Source organism: Gambusia affinis, linkage group LG08, assembly GCF_019740435.1.
Source record: "Gambusia affinis linkage group LG08, SWU_Gaff_1.0, whole genome shotgun sequence".
NCBI lineage: Eukaryota > Metazoa > Chordata > Actinopteri > Cyprinodontiformes > Poeciliidae > Gambusia > Gambusia affinis.
The window spans coordinates 6032676-6055233 of NC_057875.1; the positions used below are offsets into that span (position 1 = coordinate 6032676).

Sequence of the window (22558 nt, forward strand, 5' to 3'; positions counted from 1 at the left end):
TAGTGTGAGACAATAAAATGTTGGCCGCTTGATGCCTGAACCCCACAGATGGAGCACTTAATGCAATTTCTGCAGCTTACAGTTTTTGTCCTGACCTCATCTGCCATGCCAGATCAGAAAAATAAAATAATGCCCCATTAAAAAAGAGAGGGAAAAAAAAAGTATCGTGACACATAAATCGCTTTTTCTGTCCATGACAGGCAAGTTCACGACACAAACACACTCACAATTTCTGTTGTCTTCATAGGAATAACATCTAATTACTAATCTAGAATTCTAATTTAGGACATTTTTCTTTAAATGTAAGTCTTTATTGATCATGTATTGAAATTATATCAGTCCCAGAGTACAATAATTGGAAATGTTTCACTCTACCAGCTTGTTTGTTAGTAGTCACCGTAACGTTTGGTGGTGTGAGCCTCTAAAGGACACTGTTACAGGTTGAGAGGAAGCAAACAAGAAGAAAACAACTGGAAAGTTTGATGTTTCGGCTTTAAACAAAGGGCAAAACTCCACAGATGGACTCAAAGATTGCAGAGCTTTGCTCCTCTTAGAGGCCTTTTAAGGAGATGACGATTTTAACCAGCTGTAATGTTCAGGGAAGTTAATCTGTTGAGTGCCTGCACAAACTAAATCAAAACAAATCTTACAATCACCATTCCTTCGCACATGTTAAATCAGCCTCACCGCCACATCCTCTCCTCCTCTCCTCTCTCTATCTGCCCAGTGGGGTGTGTGAAAACTTCACCTCCAAAATAAGAGCCGTCCGTCAGTTTGGTGTCTTTGCTGCTCTTCGTAATGACGCTGACGACGCCGTGCTGGATGAAGTACATCTTCTTCCCGATGGTGCCCTCCCTGATGATGTAGTCGCCCGGTTGGAAGACCTCGAAGCGCAGTTTGGTCAACATGGAGGTGACAAAGTTGGGGTCGGCGTTGGCGAACAGAGGCATGGAGGCTACCAGTTTGCGGCAGTTGAAGTTGATGATTTCCTGAGGAGGACGCAGGAAACCGGCCGTCAGTGAAGGTGACCCGTTGTGCCTCCTTAATTAAACTGTTTTGCACAAACTCATTCTTAGATGATAAGATTTTAGTCATTTCTGCCTCTGATGAGTTCCTGTCAGAATCAGCTGCTTTAGGGCCTCTTTGTTACGTTAAATACAAATAAGTTGCAGCTAGCCACGCCCCTCAACTCAGTGGTTACATTCACACATGAAAATGGCTGCAAACAGATGTGCAGTTATACAACTACACATTTTTGAAAAGCAGAAGTAGAGCCTCTTGCACAAGGAACAAGAAAGCAGCAAGTGGTTTCTGGATGGTAAATCAACATCAAAACACTAGATTTTTCCAGCAGCCATTGTACAGCACATACATTGGTAAAACCAGATGACCAAATGTGCTGGAACTCAGCGTCAGGTGCTAAGAGATGAGCTGGGCTTTGCTGATTTGTAATGTTACATTTCTGAGGTTTTTGAAAAGGATAATTTTCCAAACACCAAAAAACATGAACTTATTGCTGGTTGGGTGTTTGTTTCAGTACTTGGGTTGTTTTTAGAAGCATTAGAGATCCAAATAGAAGTACAAAGACACATAAAATGTTAATTTTGCAGAATAGTTGCCCTTTAAAATTGTTTTTCTTTCTCATTATTCCGTATGTTTTCCAGCGTTTAATTACTGCTGCACCCTTCAACTGATTTCATCAATTCATAATTTCAAAATCCTCACGTTGAACTGGAGTCTTCTGCAATATCTTCTGGTAATTTCAGCTTTCACATTTTTTAAGCATTTTTACTTTTATGCAAATTTCCCTTCCATTGAAATACATTTAAATTTTTCAAACTTCCACAACATTCATCCAAACCTTTGTGCTCTTTGATAGCTTACTGCTTCTGCTTACTTCAACTTAGAAACTCCATTATAATTTCAAACACATCACAAGATGTTAAGCTCTCTTCAAAAGATTCTGTTTTTTGATATCCGTTATGGTTTTTCTAAAATCACAATTTAAGCTTTATGCAGATTTTAGTAAGTTTTCAGTTTTACAGTGTAATCCAATGAGGGAATCCGTCGACTGCCACAGTGCCTCTAGAAACCAACAACTTTTCAAGTTTGACTGCTTTTTCACAAACAAAATGCTGCTGTTCAAACATATTTCACCCTACAAGAATAAAACGTAGTCATGGGTTTCTGCTGTGAGGAAATTTAAGGGTCATTGCCGAAGGTCTTACAGTTTTCTTTCAATTTTCAAAGACTTCTGGAGTGCAGGCCTGTCACCTCTCTTTGTATTTCCTCCTTGTGTTTCTTTCTTCTGCTCTGTTCAGATCGGCCTGTCTTTTGCCCTTTCTGTCTTTTGCCCTTTCTGTCTTCTGGTCTTTTGCCATTTCTATCTTCAGGTGTCTTCGTCTGTCTTCTAGTCTCTCTGTCTTCAGCTGTATTTTGTCCTTCCTGCCTTTAACTGTCTTTCAGTCTTTGTCTTTAGCTCTTTTTGCCTTCAGCTCTCTTCAGTTGCCTCTAGCATCTTCTGAGTCCATCCAGTAGATTAGCATTATCACAGCTGTTTCACAAGGAACGGTCATTTTTGAGTTTTTTTATTTGGTTTTTGCTTGGCCGAGGCGTTCTCGACGCTGCATGTGTATATTTCAATCATTATAAAAGCAGCTTAGTGCTCTGTTAATAAGGTTCTCTGCCCTCATATGGCCGTTACTAATCAGATTACAACACTATTAACATTATCATGGAAAGTAAGGCAGCCATATTGGATTATATCAATAATTATCTGAGCATCATTAAGAACAGGATGCTCTCATTTATGCTGACATGGTACAACTTCCATGAATCCAAATTCATTTGGGCTTCACATTTTCGTAAACCGACCTCTCGCAGCGGCTCATTCAGCTCCTCCAGGATGCTCTCCTCGTCGAACATCTTGCCCTGATAACGGTGCTCGTAATAGTCGTGGATTCTCTGCCTCATGTCAGCGGGGAGCTTGTGGAAGGACATGTACTGCTCCACTTGCTTATACTGTGACAAAACAACAAGATTTTAACTTTTAAAACCCGTTCAGAACCGCTCCAAGAATCCGACTCACAACGGCAGCTTTAAAGCGGCTGCTTCTCCTGCAAAGACAAAATGCAAAGTCATGTCAGAATGAATATATTAACCTGATTGATGTGCTGGCTCAGAGGTGGACTATAATGTATCTCATTATGTTAACAGTCAACTGTCAGGCCATCTGTGAAACCTGCTTGCAGTGCGGTGTTGTGGCTCTGCCCCATCTGACAATTACAGTTGTGCTCTGCAGGCTGCAGCTAATGACATTAACCAGCGTGTCCTTCAGCAGTGTACTCTACCAGCAGAGCAGCGCCGACGATCACAGCGCCCAGTGTACGTATGGCGCTTCCTGCCATAAGCCTCTGCTCTGAGGTTATTAAATCTGCTTTATCTCTCTCGTTTTATCCCTCACAGAGGCGGACATGTACATCCAATAGTGAGTTCCCCTGGTCATTCCTCATTTTTTAATGTTTTTGTCTTCTATTCCATTTCACATTAAAAAACAGAGAAGCTTCTGCTGTCCATCTAAAAATATCTAAACAGATTTTAGGTGAAAAATATGTTTTTGTAACGTGGGGTTAGGGTTAGGGTTAACGAACTATCATCAAATGAAAAACATAATTTTAACCAGATGTAAAAATTTTATTTGTTATGTTAATATAATACATACAGTGCCTTACAATAACATTCACACCCAATGAGGCTTTTTCTGATTTGGTCACATTTATTGCTATTTCATTGGGATGATGTCAACAAATTTTATGCAGGATTTCTGCAGGCTCCAGCAACTCAAATGTAAGACTTTTTAAGACCTTTCAAAAACCATGTAGAATAAAATTTAAGACCTGTGAGAACAGAAATGTACCAAACAGAATACAGTATTTCATATACATATAAAATTGCACTTACCTATAAAATATGCTAAAAATACCCATAAAAGACGCAAAAAGCTAGCTAGCTATGTATCAAAGCTATATTAGCAGCTTGTTAGCAGTAGCCTTAACTGCCTCAAGTTAAAATAAAAAATTAAAAACTTCATAAATACGAGTCCAAGCATGACAAAATTTAAGACCTGTGATTAAAATATTTAAGGCCTACTTACATAAAAAGGAAGATATTTTCAGACATTAATTTTAGACAGTTGAATTTAAGACTTTTTAAGAATGCTATGAATTATTATTAATGCTGGTGACATTGTGTATAGATGGGAAATAATATCAAAATCTGCCTGATTGGAGCATTTTGTTTTTCTAAAGGTTTAGCTGCCTAAAGGTATCCTAACACAACAAAACAAATCTCACCTTTTCTTGGTACTGCCTCCTTGAGGAGTCCAGAGACTGGATCAGAGCTGTGGCGTGACCCACAAACATGGCAAAGCAGGTGGCGCCAACGATCATGCTGAGGATGGTGAGCCAGACGTCTGCCATGCCGATGGGCGGGTACAGGCCGTACCCGATGCACAGCATGTGACTCATGGCTTTGAACAGGGCATAGGAGTACTGCTGACCCCAGGTGTCATTCTGGAGGAGAAGTGGAGGCGAGAGAAACTCCGTCAGTAAGTCTGTGGGAGCTTTGCTGGGGGTTTCAGAAAACAGAGTGCAGGTGGTGAGCATTTTATCCTGCCTGTTGGGAACCATAACTGCTTTTGTTTAAATTAGTGTTCCTAATATCATGCTAGCAGTTACTTTGGCTTCTGTTCCACCAATCAATACACAGAGGATCAGAAAAGAAAATGCCCAAGAAGAGACTAATATTTATTATGTTAACGAGGAATAGAAAATCTTCAAATATGGCCTGTTAAGACTGTAGGTCAGTGTGAAACGATTAATCAGTTTAGTCATGATTAATCGATTATCAAAATAATCATCAACTAATTTAGTAATTGATTAATCTTTAACTGGAGTATAGAGACTGTAAAAATGACATTTGCTGAAAGAACAACATAGTCAGAGCCTTGAATAATGTAAAACTATACAAAATATATACATTTTGCATTTAAGATATAAAACAATCCTTCATCTGTAAAAACAGCTCTGGAAAAAATGAAGAGCCCACTGCATGAACCCCATAAAAAATCTCCTGGTTATTCCACCAAATGTTGATTCCTGAACTCTTCCTGAGTTAAAACATTGGTATTATTGTTTCTAAATGAATATGAACTTGTTTTCTTTGCATCTTTTTTGTTATTTTGATAATTTCTCATTTACTGCAAAAAAGAAAAACAAAATTGCTTAGGATTTCAGAGACATGTTATCAGTAGTTTATACAATAACAGAACAATATTCATTTCACTCAAAATGAAGTTTCTTTGATTTTACGTTTTAACAGTATATTTTTAAGTGGTCTTTTACTTTTTTCTATATGTTCTACCCAGAACTCCTTAAGTGATATAGCCTAGCACAAACTAAAGAAATGCTAAAATGTAGGTAAAAAAATTAATTATTTTCTTATTTAAAAAATGTAATTGCTTATTTGTATGTTTATATAATATTGTATAAAAGAGGCTTAAATTAAGCCATTTTTTTAATCCGATTAATCATCGGAATAGTCAATTAATTGTGAAATTAAACAATTAATCGTCAGGATAACCAATATACTCATGAATAACTAAAATAATCATTAGTTGAAGCCCTAGTTTGAATACAACATAATGACTTCACATTGTTATTTGGGGATTTTGTATTTAAAAGGAACATAATTTGCCCAATAATTCTCTTACCACCATCTTGTTCCGGGTGACCCAGCAGTCCGGAGGGAAATCCTGCAGCATTGGCACCAGGAACTGCAGGCAGCCGTCCCAGTGGCACAGCAGCAGCATCATCCCAATCAGGTTCATGATTCGCACCATGGCACTGGCAAGATCATACGTCATGTGAAAGACCTACGATGAAAAGGAAACATAATGAGACAAGACATGATAAAATGTTCACACTTTGAAAATAAACTTGTGATTTTAACTCTCTCCCTGACATTTGGGGATCTGAGATGAAGTGCAGCATCTGTTTTAGAGCAACAGAGGCAGTTTAAGTGGTTTTAATCAGTTAGTATACAGCATGTGTAAACACTGTCTCAAAGAAGCAGCTTAAAAATTAAAGCTGCACCAAGAAATTCACATATTTTTAGCATCATTTAGCCAGGATGGAAAAATCTAATCTTTTTCTGAATATTGTGTGCACCAAGTTAAGAGCTACCAGGCTGTGCTGACAACATCCCTCTTCAGTGTGGTCGCTATTATAGAGTGAAGAAGACTTAAAGTTAGCTATTAACAATATCAGTGAGTGGGTAGTAATGATGCAAAAAAGACAAACGGATACAAGTTGCAATTTAAAAGAAAAACCTAGATTTTCAGCAATATGTCTAGAAATCTGGACCAGGGGGCGCTAGTGTGGACCTGAGAAAGTGGGAGGGAAGATGAAGAAAAAAACTGAAAAAAAAAAAGTAATTGAAGAAACTTTTTTATCATAAATGTTTAATTATTTTTTTTATATAAAAGCTAATCTGTCTTTTAATCATTATTTTAAAACATAACAGCGCAATGTTATTTGCCATGCTTATCTTTCTGATAGCCTGCCAAATTTATGAAGCTACTTTTCTCCGCAAGCTAGGATGTATTTAGCGTCTTTGATATTGATAATTATTGATTAGATTTTTTATGTATATATCTGCAATTGGTGATGTGATCTTTACTGCTTTTCCACCATTTTCACTCCACTTTGTTGTTGTTTATTGTTAAGGATTTATGAAGCACAGTGGTGAAAACCTCAAACTGTTGCTGTGGCAGTTACTCAGCAGATTGTTGCTAAGCAACTAAAGAATGACTGAGTTGCTAGGTAACCACAGAGAGAGTGAGCCAGTCCATTCCTGCAACCTTGTTTATCTGTAATCGGAGTTCAGTGAAAAGATTGAATATTTTATAAAAGGTATTAACTATTGATATTGAGCATGTTTTTATCATAATAGATACTGTTATTGATTTATTATCCAATCCCAAAGGATAGTGAATAAAAGTGAGAAAAACATTCTAAAAGTTTACGTTTATTTACATATTTTGTAGCCCCTGCCAGAAGCTAATACTGTCTGGGAACCTTTGTTCTAGGATTATACCGCCAACTGGTTTTGTGATGCTAACTACAATGACTGGAAATCGAACATGTAAAAACCAGTTTAAAATGTCTTTTAGGTGATCGTATTTGTCTAAATTTCAAAATAATATGAAATCGCAGTGGAATGGAGGAGTTTCTCTGCAGGGAAAGTTTCTCCCAGAACCATGTTCCTCGGCTGGCCTGGGATCGCCTTGGGATTCCCCCAGATGAACTGACCCAATTGGCTGGAGAGAGGGAAGTCTGGGTCTCTCTCTTTAGGCTGCTACCTCTGGATTAAGCTGAAGGTAAGTAATGAATGAATGGATGGATTTTAGAATAATATAAACTATATTTGTACAGCAACCACCGCTTCCTGACAGAGTGGTCTGAGGATTCCCCTGCATTCTAACTAATAGAAAATAGACAAAAGTATAATCCTTGGTTTCTTTTTGCACAGTACCCGATCATAATAATAGTAATTTACTGAGTTATTTATAAATAATATTGATTTAATTAAAAATAAAGTATCTACATTTTTAGTAAGTGAGTTAGAAATAACTGTAGAATCTGATCTATGTTTACATTATTTGTATCAAGCTGGCCTTTTCCAGAAAAGAAAGTCAAAAGAAGATACAAAACCAGAAAGATACAAAGAAGGAAACAAAGAAAGAAAGAAAGAAAGAAAGAAAGAAAGAAAGAAAGAAAGAAAGAAAGAAAGAAAGAAAGGTTTATCCTTCCTGGTAGAGCACAGTGCCAAGTGGTGGAAAGATAAATTTCTCAATGAAGCTGGAAGAAACTCCCTGAGCGATTCTATAGGATCTCAGGATTTTAAACTGTAGAGACAGTATTATGAAAAATTATAGTGGTTTTGAAACTGTAAAGTTTTGAAAATATGATGCTTGACATCAGTATCCAGCCCATGATTGATTAAAAAAGAGAGGAAAATGGGAATCTCATTAAATCACTGCCAGCTTATCAAAGCTTAACAAAAACCAGACGTCTGAAACCAGCTGCACAAGATAACAATGTTCTCTACATTATTAGATAATAATGTTTTGTTCTCTACAAAACATTATTATCAAGGAACAGCAAGTGCTTGTTGCTTTCCTGAGCTAAAGAAAACAGTCTGTTTACAGTAGGGGTGCAAGTTATTGATTAACAAGTAAATCTAAAGTTGCTCCTGCTCGATCTTCTAGATTAACTAACAATAAATTGATAAGTGGCAATTTCTTAAAAACCTGAGTTTTGTTTTGTATAAAGAGGGACCACCATCTTTTCAAAAGGGCAATTTTTTTCATAATACTATGAATTTTTAAAACAACTTTTAAATTTTAACATTATTTTGTGTCAGATGTAATAAATACTGACTGGAAAGACAAAAATTTATGGTTTTTAAAAATTAGCAAATTTACATATTTACAAAATATATACCTCTCGTAATACCAAACAAAAAAAATAAAAGATAAAAACTGTGTAAAATATGGAGGTTTGTACAGAATTATTATCTGTGATTGAAGTAATGTTAAAAAAAATAAAACCACAAACCTCAAAATCAACTGGTTATTGGCATCATATTTTTTCATCATGTTGCAGTTTTTTTTTTTTTTTTTGCGTTACCGCCTTCACTTTCTCGCCACCATATCCTCGCTAACTTTTGGTTAAGAAGTTAACGCTGCTCCGTCATGAAGCTCGGCTAAATGAGCGCTAGTAAAATGAAACTTACGGAGTGTGTCGAGTTTTTATGTTTCAGAACAGAACCGCATAAATTGCACTTTTCATCCAACACAGGACTCTGTTTGGACCGTTACTGTCTCTCTCATGGAGCTCCGCCATCTTTGTTTCTACATTAGCTTGAGGATGACCAGCAGCGCCCTCTGCTGAATGGCGACCAAACTGTAACTCTAAAAGAAGGTCTAAGACATAAGATTTTTATTTGTCATTAAGAGTTTCTTATTTAATCGATTTGAAATAATTTTAATCTAATAAACCATTAATTGACAATTAACCATAAGTCAATTCATAGTTTCCATCCCTAGTGCGCAGGTAAAACTAATAAATGTGAAAAAGACTCCCTAAAAACAACATCGACTTACAGCTAACGTTAAAACACAGATTGCAACCCTCAGGCAGAGGCTCAAAAGCCTTCAATTTATAAACTTTTCTAATGCCTAAAATTAGATGTGCACCGATTTATCTGTGCCAATTTCCTGGTGATCGGCCGATACTTAGACGTGAAGCCGATCTTATCCGTTAATCTTTTCTACCTCAGCAATGTCTAAATATCAACCTCTGTCCTGTTTTTCTCTGCTGTGAGAGAGCAAAATACTCACAGAGCAGCCCACCAGGTCATATCTGCACGTCTGCACTGTTACCAACTCAGCAACTTTCTTGCTATTGTTAGCAACATTTCAGACAAATTAGACAATTTATGGAATCATTAAATCAGGGTGGATAGTAAAAGGAAGATCTACCTCTTCCCATTGGTGGATGTAGCGAATGAGTCTGGAAAGACGCAGCAGCCGCAGCAGACTGAGGATCTTGGTGAACCGGACAATCCTCAGGGCCCGGGCCGTCTTGTAAAAGTCAGAGTCTATGCGAGTTTCCACAATGAGGAAGATGTAGTCCACAGGTATGGAGGAGACAAAGTCCACAACGAACCAGCTCTTCAGGTACTTGACTTTGATCTGGTGCGGGTCCAGGATGATCTCCGTGTTGTCCTCCTTAACGATGCCGGTGCGAAAGTTGAGAACGAGGTCCAGGAGGAAAAAGGTGTCCGACACGACGTTGAAGACGATCCACGGCGGCGTGTGCTCGTCCTTGAAGAAGGTGATTCCCACGGGGATGATGATGAGGTTTCCCACCATCAGCAGAAGCATGGTCAGGTCCCAGTAAAACCTGCAAACAGTGGTGGAAATAAGACTCATGTCTGGGTCTTTGACGATAAATTTTCCTTCACAATAAGTTGTCCCAGAAGTTATTGCAATAAACAATAATATTGTTGCTTTGAGATCATTTTCAAGTAATATAATGGCATAATAATGCAAGAACACTGTCGAAAAGATCAATAAACTTTCAATTGTAATGAACATTTAACACTGGAACGGGAAGACATCTGGAATATCCTAAATAAATAAACAAAACAACAAGTAAAATGAATCATGAAGTCTCTGTAAAGTAAATTGTTTACAGAAAAATCATAAGTGAAATCCAACAGAATGTTTTTCTCTTGTTTTGTTTTCGTACACATGAGGGGTTTTTCTGCCAAAGGTTAGAACAAACAAAGGAAAGAAATGCATTGAAGGCATTTATCCCCAGATAACAGAAGCTAAATTTGATTAAACAGCTTTCTACATCAAGAATGATGGATGTGCAATGAGCAAATTAAATTATTGCTTTTCTTATGCATGCATCATTTAATAAGTTGTCTGTTTTTTGGAGTTTAGATGATCCAAGTAAGTGCAGAGTGTCTATGAGGTGAAATTCTGCACAGTTTCAAATGACAGCAGGGATGAAAATATTAGCAACTGTTTTAGGAGATCTTTCTGCATGGAGTTAGTAATGTTCTCCCTGTGCATGGTGGGTTCTCTCCGGGTTCTCCGGCTTCCTCCCACAGTCCAAAAACATGACTGTCAGGTTAATTGGTTTCTCTAAATTCTCCCTAGGTGTGAGTGTGAGTGTGAAGACAGAGACCTGCCAGGACACATCGCATCGCATCGCATCGCATCGCATCGCATCGCATCGCACTGAGACACTCACGCCGTTAAATACGCCGTTAGCCCCCAGTAGGTTCATGGAGAAAGGAAATGGGATGGAAATGTGAGAAGTCTGAGTTGGACCAGCTGTTCTACATTAAACGAGTCAAACTCCAGCAAAAAGGCACTAAAAATTTAGCATTTTGTGGCTGTGGAAGAAGATACAAAACAAAACTGGTAGACAAGAAATACAGATAAAAAATATGCATCAAGATACGTAAAACGCCTTAATGAACTCTTGTGTTTTAGAGAGAAGTTGTCTGTTTATTCCGTATTTGTTTGCAAATGGAAATTGTAAGGTTCCCTTTTGAAGAACCACTTTTGCTGAAAGTGTTTTGTCTGTGAGAGGATCTGCAGTTTGGAACTCACTTCCTGTTGATTTAAAGTCCGTAACCAGTTTTAGTTTTAATTCGTTCAAGAAACAAACAAAACTCTGGTTGTGTCAAAAACAGAACTGGACCCATTTTTGATGTTTTATGTTTCACTGTTTGTAGATGTTGTCAACATTATGCTGTGCTATTTTAAATGATTTTCACTTTAATATTTAGAGGTACTTTTTAAAAGCCCATCTAGGGACAAGTGCTGTGAATTAGCTGTTGCTATTCCTCTATGATGCAAACATGGGACTGCTGTTTTGTTCAGTTTGTCTATGTCAAAGTGTGTCTGTCCCTACCAAATAAACTTCAATAAACAAACAAATTCACTCATTTATCTACAGTTCTGTGATAACACAGATATTCAGAGAAAAACAACAGAGCTTATAAACTATTTGGGTTTCATTTCCTGATGTTCGGGATCTAAATTCTGATCTAAATGACAAATTTTATTAATAATTGCCTTCAGCACTTCATAGTTAATCAAAGACAAACCAAAAACTTTCCCAGCAATTCAGTTAATGTATTGTTTTATATCAAAAGAATAAGAAATTATTGTGAGAATTAAATTTTGGTCATTATTAAAACCTAAAATGGCTCAAATTAGCTGCCTGAGGCCTTCAGAAAGACAGTTTGTGAATCTGTCAAACTGTTTAAAATCAGCCATCCTACTGAAGATATTCTTTAGATGAAGGGCTTTCAAAACGTGCCAACATGCTGAGGCACTGCCATCCAAGACAAGCAGACCATAATAACAGTCTGCAAAGAAACAAGGCTGTCAACTCAGCAACTACAGCAGGTTTGAAATGCAAGTGCAGGACAATCAGAACGAGACTTCATAAGTTTAAAGTTAATGTTCGACAGCAGAGATATGTTTGGACAGATTTGTACAAAACTGAGTAGTTTAGTATCTTATAAATCAAATGCAGCATGCCAGGAAAACAAAAACATAAATTTTAAAGCAACAGGGTGGAAGTGTAAAGAAAATGTGAACTAAAGCTGAAGAAGATCTGAACCCTGCAACTTGGCAACAACCCAAAAACACAACATCAAAACCAGCGAGAATTTAGAAATGGAAAGTTCTGGGTCAGAATTGTGTCACTTCAGGCTGCAGTGTGAACACATAAGAACTTTATACCACACAGGGGGCGTGCTGTGGTGGTGTAGGGGATAGCGCGACCCACATTTAGAGGCCTCGAGTCCTCAACGCGGCCGTCGCGGGTTCGATTCCCGGACCCGGCAACATTTGCCGCATGTCTTCCCCCCTCTGCCTCCCCCTTTCCTGTCAGCCTACTGTCGTATAAGGGACACTAGAGCCCATAAAGACCCTCTGGAGGGGAAAAGAAAAGAACGTTATACCACACAGGAAGGTGCTTCTACAAAATGTAGAGAAAAATAAAAGTTTTCATCGCTTTATGGAGTAACATTTTGGCCTTACATAGAAATTTCAGCTTGGATCTAAAGAACCGGGTCAGCCACGATGCAGAGTTGACAGGGTTATGGCCTTCACTTAGGGTCCCACTGCGGCAGCTTAGCTACGGTTGAACGTGAATCCCTGACCTGCTGGTCGGTCACAAAGAGCCTCAGTCATTAAGCCTGCCCTACAAGCAGAGAACAGAACAGCCTCAACTTCTTTATCTTGAATTTAATTATTTAGAACCTGCACAAAACGTAGGAACCAACGCTGGGGATGGAGACCATTTGTCCTAATCAGCTTTCTGTTGTTCTCTGCCAAACAAAGCATTTGCATTCCTCTCCACATCTGGCCCGTTGTCTCCGCGCTGACACACTGGTCCTAATTGCACGTCCCCACTCTGGCTAAATCCACCGTTATCTCCTGGGAATCCATGTCATCTCCAGAAGTCAGCTCCCATCAGCCAGATGTTAAGTAGTTAGCATTACAGCTCAGCCCCGCGTCACAGAGCTGCAGAACAGCTGGATGAAGAATAAATTAATTAATAAAAATAAAGGTCTGAAGTGGACCGCGCATTACTTGTTCGCACACCGGCTCCCAGCATGGAACACAATGGCGTGGAGAGAAACTTTCTGATGCGAGGACTTTCAGTCAAAACACCTCTTACAGCTCACGGTGGTTCGAGGAATCTGTCCAGATCTGGGTTAGCGTGCGGCTACGTTAAGGCAGCACAAAGTCAGGGGAGTTACAGGCAAAGTGAACACAACAAGGCTTAAAATGGTGAAAGGAGCTTAGATCAATCAGGACAGCTGAAAAAAGGGATCACATTTGTACTAGAGATACTTATCTCTCACTGGCAGATCGCAGCTGAAGCAGAACAGCCTGCATGCAGCTCAGTGGCTTAACACACACCTGTACTGCGGCTCAGGCCCTCCGGCAATCATATTAAACATATTTGCACAGCGTGCCCGTTCAGTTTGTCTGCTCCTGCGACCACAAACAGCGTTTAGTTCCAGACAAAACCATACAAGACCACAACATACACTGCTGTGGAAAAAAGTATCTTTGCTTTTTATTCTGTACTTTTTGTGTCGCTAACATGTTGGAAAAGTTCCAGTTCCATTGGCAGAAAATTTCTCTTATAACAAGACATTTTCCCATGTTATAAGTGAAATAATCTGCCAATGAAACTAGTAGTTTTTCATCAATATTAAGGAATTATTGGCTCTTTTATTTTGACAAAAGGTTTCTTATAGTTACTTCAAGTGAACTAAGATATTTGCCCTAGAAACTTGACCATAAAATACTTGATAAGATTTTGTGGTTTTGCCGTGAAGCAGTGAAACATTTTCATCCTCAGTCCAATAAAATAAAACTTGGCTAAAGGCATAAATGTAACGTCACCTTTTGGGGAAAAAAGATAAATATCTGCTACAGGGATTTCGTTGTCATTTATAAAGAATTACTGTTTAATTTTGAATTTTAGGAATAAAAATAGAAAAATGTGAAAAAAAATTTAAATGGTGGAATGTTGATATTTGTGGGAAATTATATTGACTTCTTCCTAAAATAATGGCCAAAGTTATTATTTATTTAGGCAAAAATTTAATAAATTAATCAATCAATTTTTAAAAAAATCTGTCTTTACAAAAAACATTTCAGTCAAAAAAGATCACTTTTTTTATGAGCCACAAAAATTAACAAAAAGATTCTGCTGTGAAAATTCAGTGCAAGTGATCTTGGGATTAAAACTAACAATCTGTATATCTTATTACATCTTTATTCAAAAACAGTAATTGGTTCTTTATCGTTTTTAGTCAAAGTGATTCATGGCCATCGTAAAATATCCAAAGAGCCATTTGTGGCTCCAGAGCCTCAGGTTGAGACCCCGAGTCTAAATTAGTGAAAACTGTAAAAATGTATAATTTCCTCTGATGTGAAAACATGAATTAAAAGCTGAATTTAGTTTCAGTAACTACACTAAAGCCTGATTACTGTTTGACCAGAAGAAGAAACAATAAACATGATGTGTTTTGAAAAATAGAGCAAAATATCTGAGAAACCAGGAAAAGAAACATCAGGACAGATTAAAGAAAAACATCTTTTAGTCTGGAAAGATTTACATTTTTAAGGCCTTTAAATCCAAACTAAAACAACACAAACAAGTGATGAACCTTCCCCACCGAAAAACAAAAAATCTCAACAAGGACTTTTACTGCAAATATCTCAGTGCACTGGAAATAAGACAAACTAACCTACAAGTAACTTTTCAGTAAACAATTTCTTAATACCGATGAAAAACAACTAGCTTCATTGACAGATTATTTCACTTATGGCAAGACATTTTTCTTATAAGTTAATTTATCTGCTAATGTAGATAAATTAAAGTAGCACCTTTAGATCAATATTAAGGACATTTTTACTTAAAACAAGCCTCTATATGTTGTCGAAAGGTTCCTTGTACGTTAGTTTTGACTTATTTTAAATGTACTAAGATATTTGCACTCGAAACTAAACCAGAAATACTTGGCAAGATTTCATGTTTCTGCAGGAGAAGCCCAGCCTAACAAAACTACTCCAAGAGTTCATCGATACCTCAGCAAGAAGTTTATAAAACATCCAAAACAACATGGAGAGTTCAGCAGGTCGGACGTAACGTCAGTCTGATTACATAAATATAAGCAGACATTGAGGATCAGATGGCTTTCTGTAGATGCAGATTAAACACGGCTGCATACATCAGACCGGTTGTGTATGTTTTGTTTTTGGTTGTTTTCCTAAAGATGAATGAAAAACTTACAGGAGAGAGGACAGTAAGCAGCAGTAGACTGCATAATAATAAATTAATTGTACAGATATTATTTAGAAAGAGTAGAAATAAGACGTGTAGATATGTATAAAAAAGATTTAATAAGGTTTGTTTTCTTCCTCCACTTTTCCAAACTGGATATGAAAGTTTTGGTTTTTTATTTTTAATTGGTATTATAATATTTTTTGGTTGCTGTTTTCTTCTTAATCAGACACGGAGAAACAACTTTTACCTGCACATGTTTATTACTTTTATAAACTGTGGAGTAATTATTTAAACATTTGCCTTTATACTTTAATATCGGAGTGAGACAAAGAGAAACTTCTGTTAGTTTATTAATTAGCAACACAAAACAAGAATCAAACACGGAGAATCAACATTTAGCTTTTTACAAACCCAGAACTCAACCCAGAACAGCTGGAACCAACATCTTAAGATCCAGATAAACACCTATTAGCTTACAAATATTATTATATAAAATTATAAGAATTATTATTATTATTGTTATTAAATACGGGGAAACAATATTTAGTCTTTGTCCTTTGGCTGTGTTGTTTTGTTTGTATTTCTTTCTAATTCATGTAAATAATTTAGAACTGCCTTGTTGCTATATAAATAAAAATAACCTTATCTTGCCTTAATTATTATTTTTCCCTCTCGCATATATTTATTTATCTAAAAATGAATAAAGATTTTGTTCTATTTCATTTTGTTTTCACGACTCAACAGTAAAAAAGAAACTATTGGAGTTTTAGGGTGAATCCGTCTGCAGACCACACACAAAAAATTCACCTTGTTTCGTGTTTGGCACGTAGAAAACAGGTCAAACATAGAAAACATGTCAAACATAGAAAACATGTCAAACATAGAAAACAGGTCAAACATAGAAAACAGGTCAAACATGGCAGCGGTAGCGTGAAAGTTTTCTGCTTTACTACCTGAATGACTTACTGTTGTAATAAAACCTGGAGGATGAAGTCCGGTGCTTTATTTTTATTTGTGACCTTCGGCTCCGACCAAAACTCTCAGAGTTTTTTGGGATTTTTATTGAAGTTAAGTTTTACTTTGGTGTAACTTGTTGTTTGTCTAATTCAGTCAGTTTTAATTAGTTATTATCAACTAAATATTGTTCAGTTTTAGTTTAGTTTTTATTAATTACTGTTGTAGCTTTAGCTTTTTCAAATTTTTCTTGGTTTCTAAAAGGTTAAAGTATTTATTTTGTGATTATGTTTCCATCAATTAAGTAATAATCAACAGAAGATACCATTTTCAAAAAATTTATTCAGTTATTCTTGAAAAAAATAACTGACTGGTGTTTTCTCCTAAACTTTTGCAGACTGGCTTAATGTGGCGCGCCGTAATTTGCTGTTAGCTGACATAAACTGATTGTGTGGGGGGGGAAAAATCCAGCTCACATCAGTGTGAAAGGCCAACAAATAGATTTATAAAAACAAAAGCAAAGCATATTATATCCATAATATGTTTGGTATGTTTTAGTTAGTTTTATAAACGGTTCCAGTTACAGTTTTTCCCCATTAATTACAGTTTTTTCAATGTCAGTTTGTTATTTCATTAGTTTTTGTTATCTATAATAACTTGGACAAACCACACCAGGACGTCCACCTCTGAATGGCTCAAACAAAACATACTGAGTCCTTCTGAATGGCCTAGTCAAAGGCTGTGCTTAAATCTAACTGAGACACTCAGTTAAACCAAAACGTTCCCACTGGGAGGTAAAATACTCACTGTTGCTGCTGCCAAAGTAATCAGGTTTATGGGTGAAATACCTTTTAGCATATGGTGAGTTTGTGCATAAACAATAAATCAATAACGATACATACATCCCGATAAACACGAGGTCAATATCAGTAGACGATACATCTGACAGAATATTCACTGAACTCTGATCCAGAACCGCACAGCATTCTGGGAGATGTAGGCAGAGGAAATGCTTTTGCTGCTCAACCTCTCACAGCCAGCTAAGCAAAGTTGGTGGAATCGAGTATTTGGTTACCTAGCAACAACTTGTTGAGTAACTAGTGGTTACCTAGCAACAACCTGCTGAGTAACTTGTGCAGCAGCAGTTTAATTTTTTTGGCTCATAACTTCTTAAAAATAACAAACAAAACAGGAAAGGTCCCATCACCAGTTTGGCAATATTTCAGATTTTTAAAGCAAAAAGCTAATCAATAATTATCAATATCGACTGATATGAAACGTTTATATAGTGGTAAGTGTTTCAGTCATTTTGTTTGTCCTGTTCTGTCTTTAAATATGGTGAAGCATTTTTGATTAAAAAAAAGAAAAAGTAAAAACAGAAGAAATGTGTAGAGCGGGGAGGTTTGTTTTCACAGTGCTGTATTTATTCCACCGTGTTGAGCTGACTCAGTCTGTGTTCGCTGCTCTTTTTTGATTTTCCCACAAATGAAGACGAATGTCTGCAGCAGCAGCAGAACTTCCCATGCTCGCACTGATAAAAGCCAACAAAAAAAGGAAAAACTAAATCCAGCTATAATCTTCAGAGCTGCAACTTAAAAAGGCTGAAAAGAATTTGATCTAAGAGCCTAAAGTAAATTTAAAAAACCCGTCCAATCCAAAATGTGACCCAAAGAGACCCTGAAGTAACAACAGCTCACAGCACGAGTTCAGAGTTAACAGCTGGACGGCCTGATTCCTCACCACATCATTCCCATTTCAATCTCTGTTGTTTTTATTCAGCATCATCTTTCTGTCTGTCTGTCTGTCTGTCTGTCTGTCTGTCTGTCTGTCTGTCTGTCTGTCTGTCTGTCTGTCTGTCTGCGTCCTGTTGTGTGTCCCCTCCCGGTCCGCGCCGACTCCGCTCCATTAGACTAATTGTGCTGTAATAATCTCCACTGATGTGTGCTTCTAATATCTTGAATGGTCATGTTACCCTATTTTGATTACCCCATTTCCAAGCCGCCGCTACGCTTTCTGTAATCCACCGCTTGAAAACACAGAAGAAAAAAAAAATGCAATTCAGATGAGTGCAAAAAAAGAAAGAAAAAAAAAGAAAAACAAAAACAAAACAAAAAACCTGCAGTGACACACATCAGCGTACAATATGATGACAGCGAACCTTAAGGTTAAATGTCATGAAAATGGTGGTGATACACATGGGAAATGGTGCAGCGCGGCCGGGAAAATTAGGGAATTATGAGGGATGAGTGTAATAAAGGCACAAAAAAGCTGATAAGAAAATTAGTGGGTTGGATGGCTACCCTGCTCCTGTGCACACGCACGCCCACACATCTCCAGGCTGGACGCAAGGAGAGCTTACGGCCTGTTCATGTGCTTTAACAGCGGCACAGTGACCGGCAGAATTTAAGAGGATTTTGTTTGCAGAGGAAGTTCGTTTTGCTACATCAAACGTTTGGTGGTAATAATTGCTCTTGCCTGGTTTCACAGCTTCAGTGTCAATTTATCTTAGGTTCAAATCTGTCTGCATGTTGGGGTTCTCTCAGGGTACTCCGACGTCCTCCAACATGTCTGCCGCAAACGATTATTTTTGTTATTGATTAATCAATCATTTGAACCATTAATTGATTAATCGGATAAAAAAAAATACTGCCCAATTCTGGAGATTTTCATTTAAACCTTCTTCCAACTGTGTACAATTAAAGAAATTATTCAATTCCTTTTTTGAAAAAGAAAATAAACGCTTGATTACTTGTAGCAAAAGATTAATCTGCAGCAAAAATAAAAATAAATAAATATCTTGTCTAACATCAACATCTTGACTTAACATCAGAGGTAATTTGTTTATTAGTTTTTGGATTAACTGATTAAATTAAGATTTTTTTTCCCACAGAATTTGAACAAAGTGAAGCTAAAACTGCCACTTGAGGAGTTTTGGGGAGAACATTTTGACAGAAAAAGTTTTTTTTTCCCCATCAAACGCAAAGATTGTTATATTTCTTGTACAATTTTGGCTTAATTGCCTCTCTGAGTAATTGGCTGTTTTTTGAGTCCAGTTAACAATTCATTATTACTAAATTAGTTGTTGATTACTTTAACAGTCGATTCATCGCCAATAATCCAATTAGCCACGATTCTTCAGTTTAGGTTCCTGATCATGTTCTGTTACTAAAACAGATTTAAGATGTTTTAATGACCAGTCTAACTCTAGGACTGAATCAACACAGCCTATAAATTCATCTTTTGTGGTAATAAATTACCTAAAATCACTGTACGGGTGGATTATCCAGAAGCCTGCGGACTTCACGCGTTCCCTCTCATGCTCCACGGCCCTCTCGCTGCCCAGCATCCGCAGGGAAAACTTGTTGACTCCCGGCTGGAGCATTGCCCCGAACTGTCGGTGCATGAAGCCGGCCTGGTACAGTCGGTCATCTTCGGGTATGATCTGGTCCGCGCCCTCCAACTTGATGAAAGTTGACTGGTCGAACACGGACGGCTGCCCGGGTGCGCAGCCCGCCGCCCGGTCCTGGGCCACCGGCTCCCCGGGTGAACTCTCGCTGGCCCCGGCGTCCGTCTCCGGCAGGAGGCACCGCTGCTCCGCTGGATCCGAGCCCGCAGGATGCCTCCCGGTGATGGAAGAGATGCTGCTCCGGAAAAAGCGGCAGTCCCCGTTCAAGTTGGTCTTCAGCCCTAAAACGTCCCTGTCCAAGTCTTCGCTCCTGGCCTCCTCGACGCTCCTGCAACTGCTTGCGGGAGACAGAGAGGACAAATGTTTTAGCCGAATACTTTTCCTCCTGGTGTCCTTGTCGCCGCTGTCTCCTTCACTGTCAGTCACTGTGGGTTTTTGCACAATGTTTTGCGGCAAGCTGTAGAGCCGTTTGCGCATGGAAGACTGGAACCTTTCCATTTTTATTTATTAAAAAAAGAAGAGGAGGAGGAAGAGGAGAAAGAAGCGGGGGCTCTCTTAGGACAGCCCCAGAAAACAGAGGGATAAATCATGGATCTCACACAGTTGGGCTCCCGCTGGAGGCAAAGCAGCAACAGCGCATCCGCAGGATGGGTCGTATCTTCCCTGACACTTGGGACGTGCCGCTCTCCTCCGGCTCAAACATTGACATGAGTCGACGGTACGCAGCCGCTTCAGTCAACACGCACATACCAGGCTGGAAAAATCACGAGAAACGCCAGAAAATCCAGGTGGGCTGAGAGAGAGAGAGAGAGAGAGAAAGAAAGAAAGAGAGAGAGACCGCGGCCGGGAGCGCATCAGGATGCTGCATGCTGAGCGTCGGACGTGCCGGAGTGGGAGAATAATGAGGCTGATGCTGCTGCTGCTGCTGCTGAGGTCCTCAATGACAAAGCAGCATCTCCACCTCTCCGAAATACCCGAGCTCCCTCTCAGTGCAAGGTGAACACGCACACGCACGCACGCAGCTGGCACAGACATCCACAGCGCGTCCACATCGCTGATCCTCCCCGAAAAGCCTCCTGCTTTCCAATAACGCGAATATCGATGGAGCTGATCTATCGGGTTGCCATTGGAGACGGGATGCGCCCACCGCACCCTGCCAGGACAACTGGAGGGAAATATTCACAGAGTTGTGGAGTAACTCGTTACATTTACTCAGTTACCTTTACTTGAGTAACTTTTTTTGAAAACATGTACTTTTTACTTTGACTCGAGTAATTTTATTAGAAAGTATTTCTACTTTTAATTGAGTAAAATGTCTGTTTTCTCCACCCACTGAATGAAAAACAAACATGTTTTAACCAAGAATTCACCAAACAAACACCTGAAACACAACAATTTGTGTTTTCTTTCCTGCTTGATTCTTATAATTTTAACTCATTTTCTGCACTCTAAAAAGTCTAATTGATTTTACTTGTTCGTCACATTCTGACCTACAAGCTAAATGTAAAGATAAAAATGATAGGTTGCTTGGAGCTGCTTTGGTATTTTGATTATTATTGTGTTCCTTAGATTCTCATTTTGATTACATCAGTCTTCTTTCTATTTTACTTTACTTCAATCTTTTCTCAGTGACTCTAATTTGTGTTTATTTATTTCTTGAATTTAATTATAAGTTCCTCCTGTTAAATTAGATTTGTCATGCTTCTTATTTGTTTCTGATATTTTTTGTTCTCCTCTGGCTCCCTGTTCTCCCATTACTTTTTGTAAAGTCTTAGTTTATTTTTTCTTTTTCCATTAAATCTTTGAATCTACTTTCTGCCTCAGCATTTCTGCATTTTGGTCCTCTTCAAACAGAACATCATGACAGAAATGATCTATAATTAGTCCATGATCCTCACTTTAGATATAAAGTCCATTTGTTTTATAGCCGAATTCTGAGTTAGATTTCCCTAAATCTTTATTCCCGTAACCTACCTGCTGTGGTCTTTGGTGTTTATGGTGAAGTTTGTTTCCTAATGTCCTCTAACAGACCTCTGGTTATTGGTCACAGCTGGGAATTTTCTTCGTTGCGACTGTTTCTTGTCTGTTGGTGCCACATTTTAACACCTGTGCTCTATCTGCTAATAAAATACAACAGCGTGATAAAACCTATAATTTCTGGTACGACACCCTGAAGTTCATCAGTGATCTCCATCTGGCCACCTCTGTGAAAGTTTTATTTTCTCCTCCGTAAGTTAAACCCTGTACTGATCTTCTCTGTAAATAACTTCGTAAAACAAAATGAAAAAGGATTGTTTGGCGTATTTTGACCCTCCATGCTGGAGATTTTTTTTTTCCCACACAAATGTGTTCTTAACTTTGTTGGTCATCATCAATCTGATCTCCTGACAGCTGTAATTTCCTCACAACATCACTAGATGGCGCTCCTCTCCACGTGTTTTCACAGGGAGAGCTGCAAAAAAACAGTCCCTCCAAAGGAGGAAATTATATAGACCAGCTTTTATTTTGATATTTCACTTACACTTATATCGGCAAGCCAATTTGCATACAAGTTAAATACTTAACATCCTAAATATCTAGTTAGTAAGTTAAATATTTAGTGTAGAAAATAAATATTTGGTTTAAAAATTTAATGTTTTGCTTGAAATTAAATGTTTACTTAGCTGTGAGCTAAATATTTTTTTTGGAAAATAAATATTTAATTTGGGGCTAAAATGTTTAGTTTGAAAAC

General features: G+C 38.0%; 1 protein-coding gene across 1 annotated transcript in view; it reads right to left on the minus strand.

Annotated features, from left to right (window-relative positions):
* The window catches only part of LOC122836016 (potassium/sodium hyperpolarization-activated cyclic nucleotide-gated channel 3-like), a 28796-nt gene extending 6381 nt beyond the window's left edge, over window positions 1-22415 (minus strand). The window contains exons 1-6 of the mRNA XM_044125623.1: window positions 19679-22415; window positions 9605-10028; window positions 5771-5932; window positions 4353-4571; window positions 2875-3021; window positions 749-989 (exon numbers count right to left, since the gene is read on the minus strand). Of these exons, the coding sequence (XP_043981558.1) occupies window positions 749-989; window positions 2875-3021; window positions 4353-4571; window positions 5771-5932; window positions 9605-10028; window positions 19679-20325 (1840 nt within the window). The 5' untranslated portion in view covers window positions 20326-22415. The remainder of the gene's footprint in view (window positions 1-748; window positions 990-2874; window positions 3022-4352; window positions 4572-5770; window positions 5933-9604; window positions 10029-19678) is intronic.
* Between the last annotated feature and the right edge of the window lie 143 nt (window positions 22416-22558).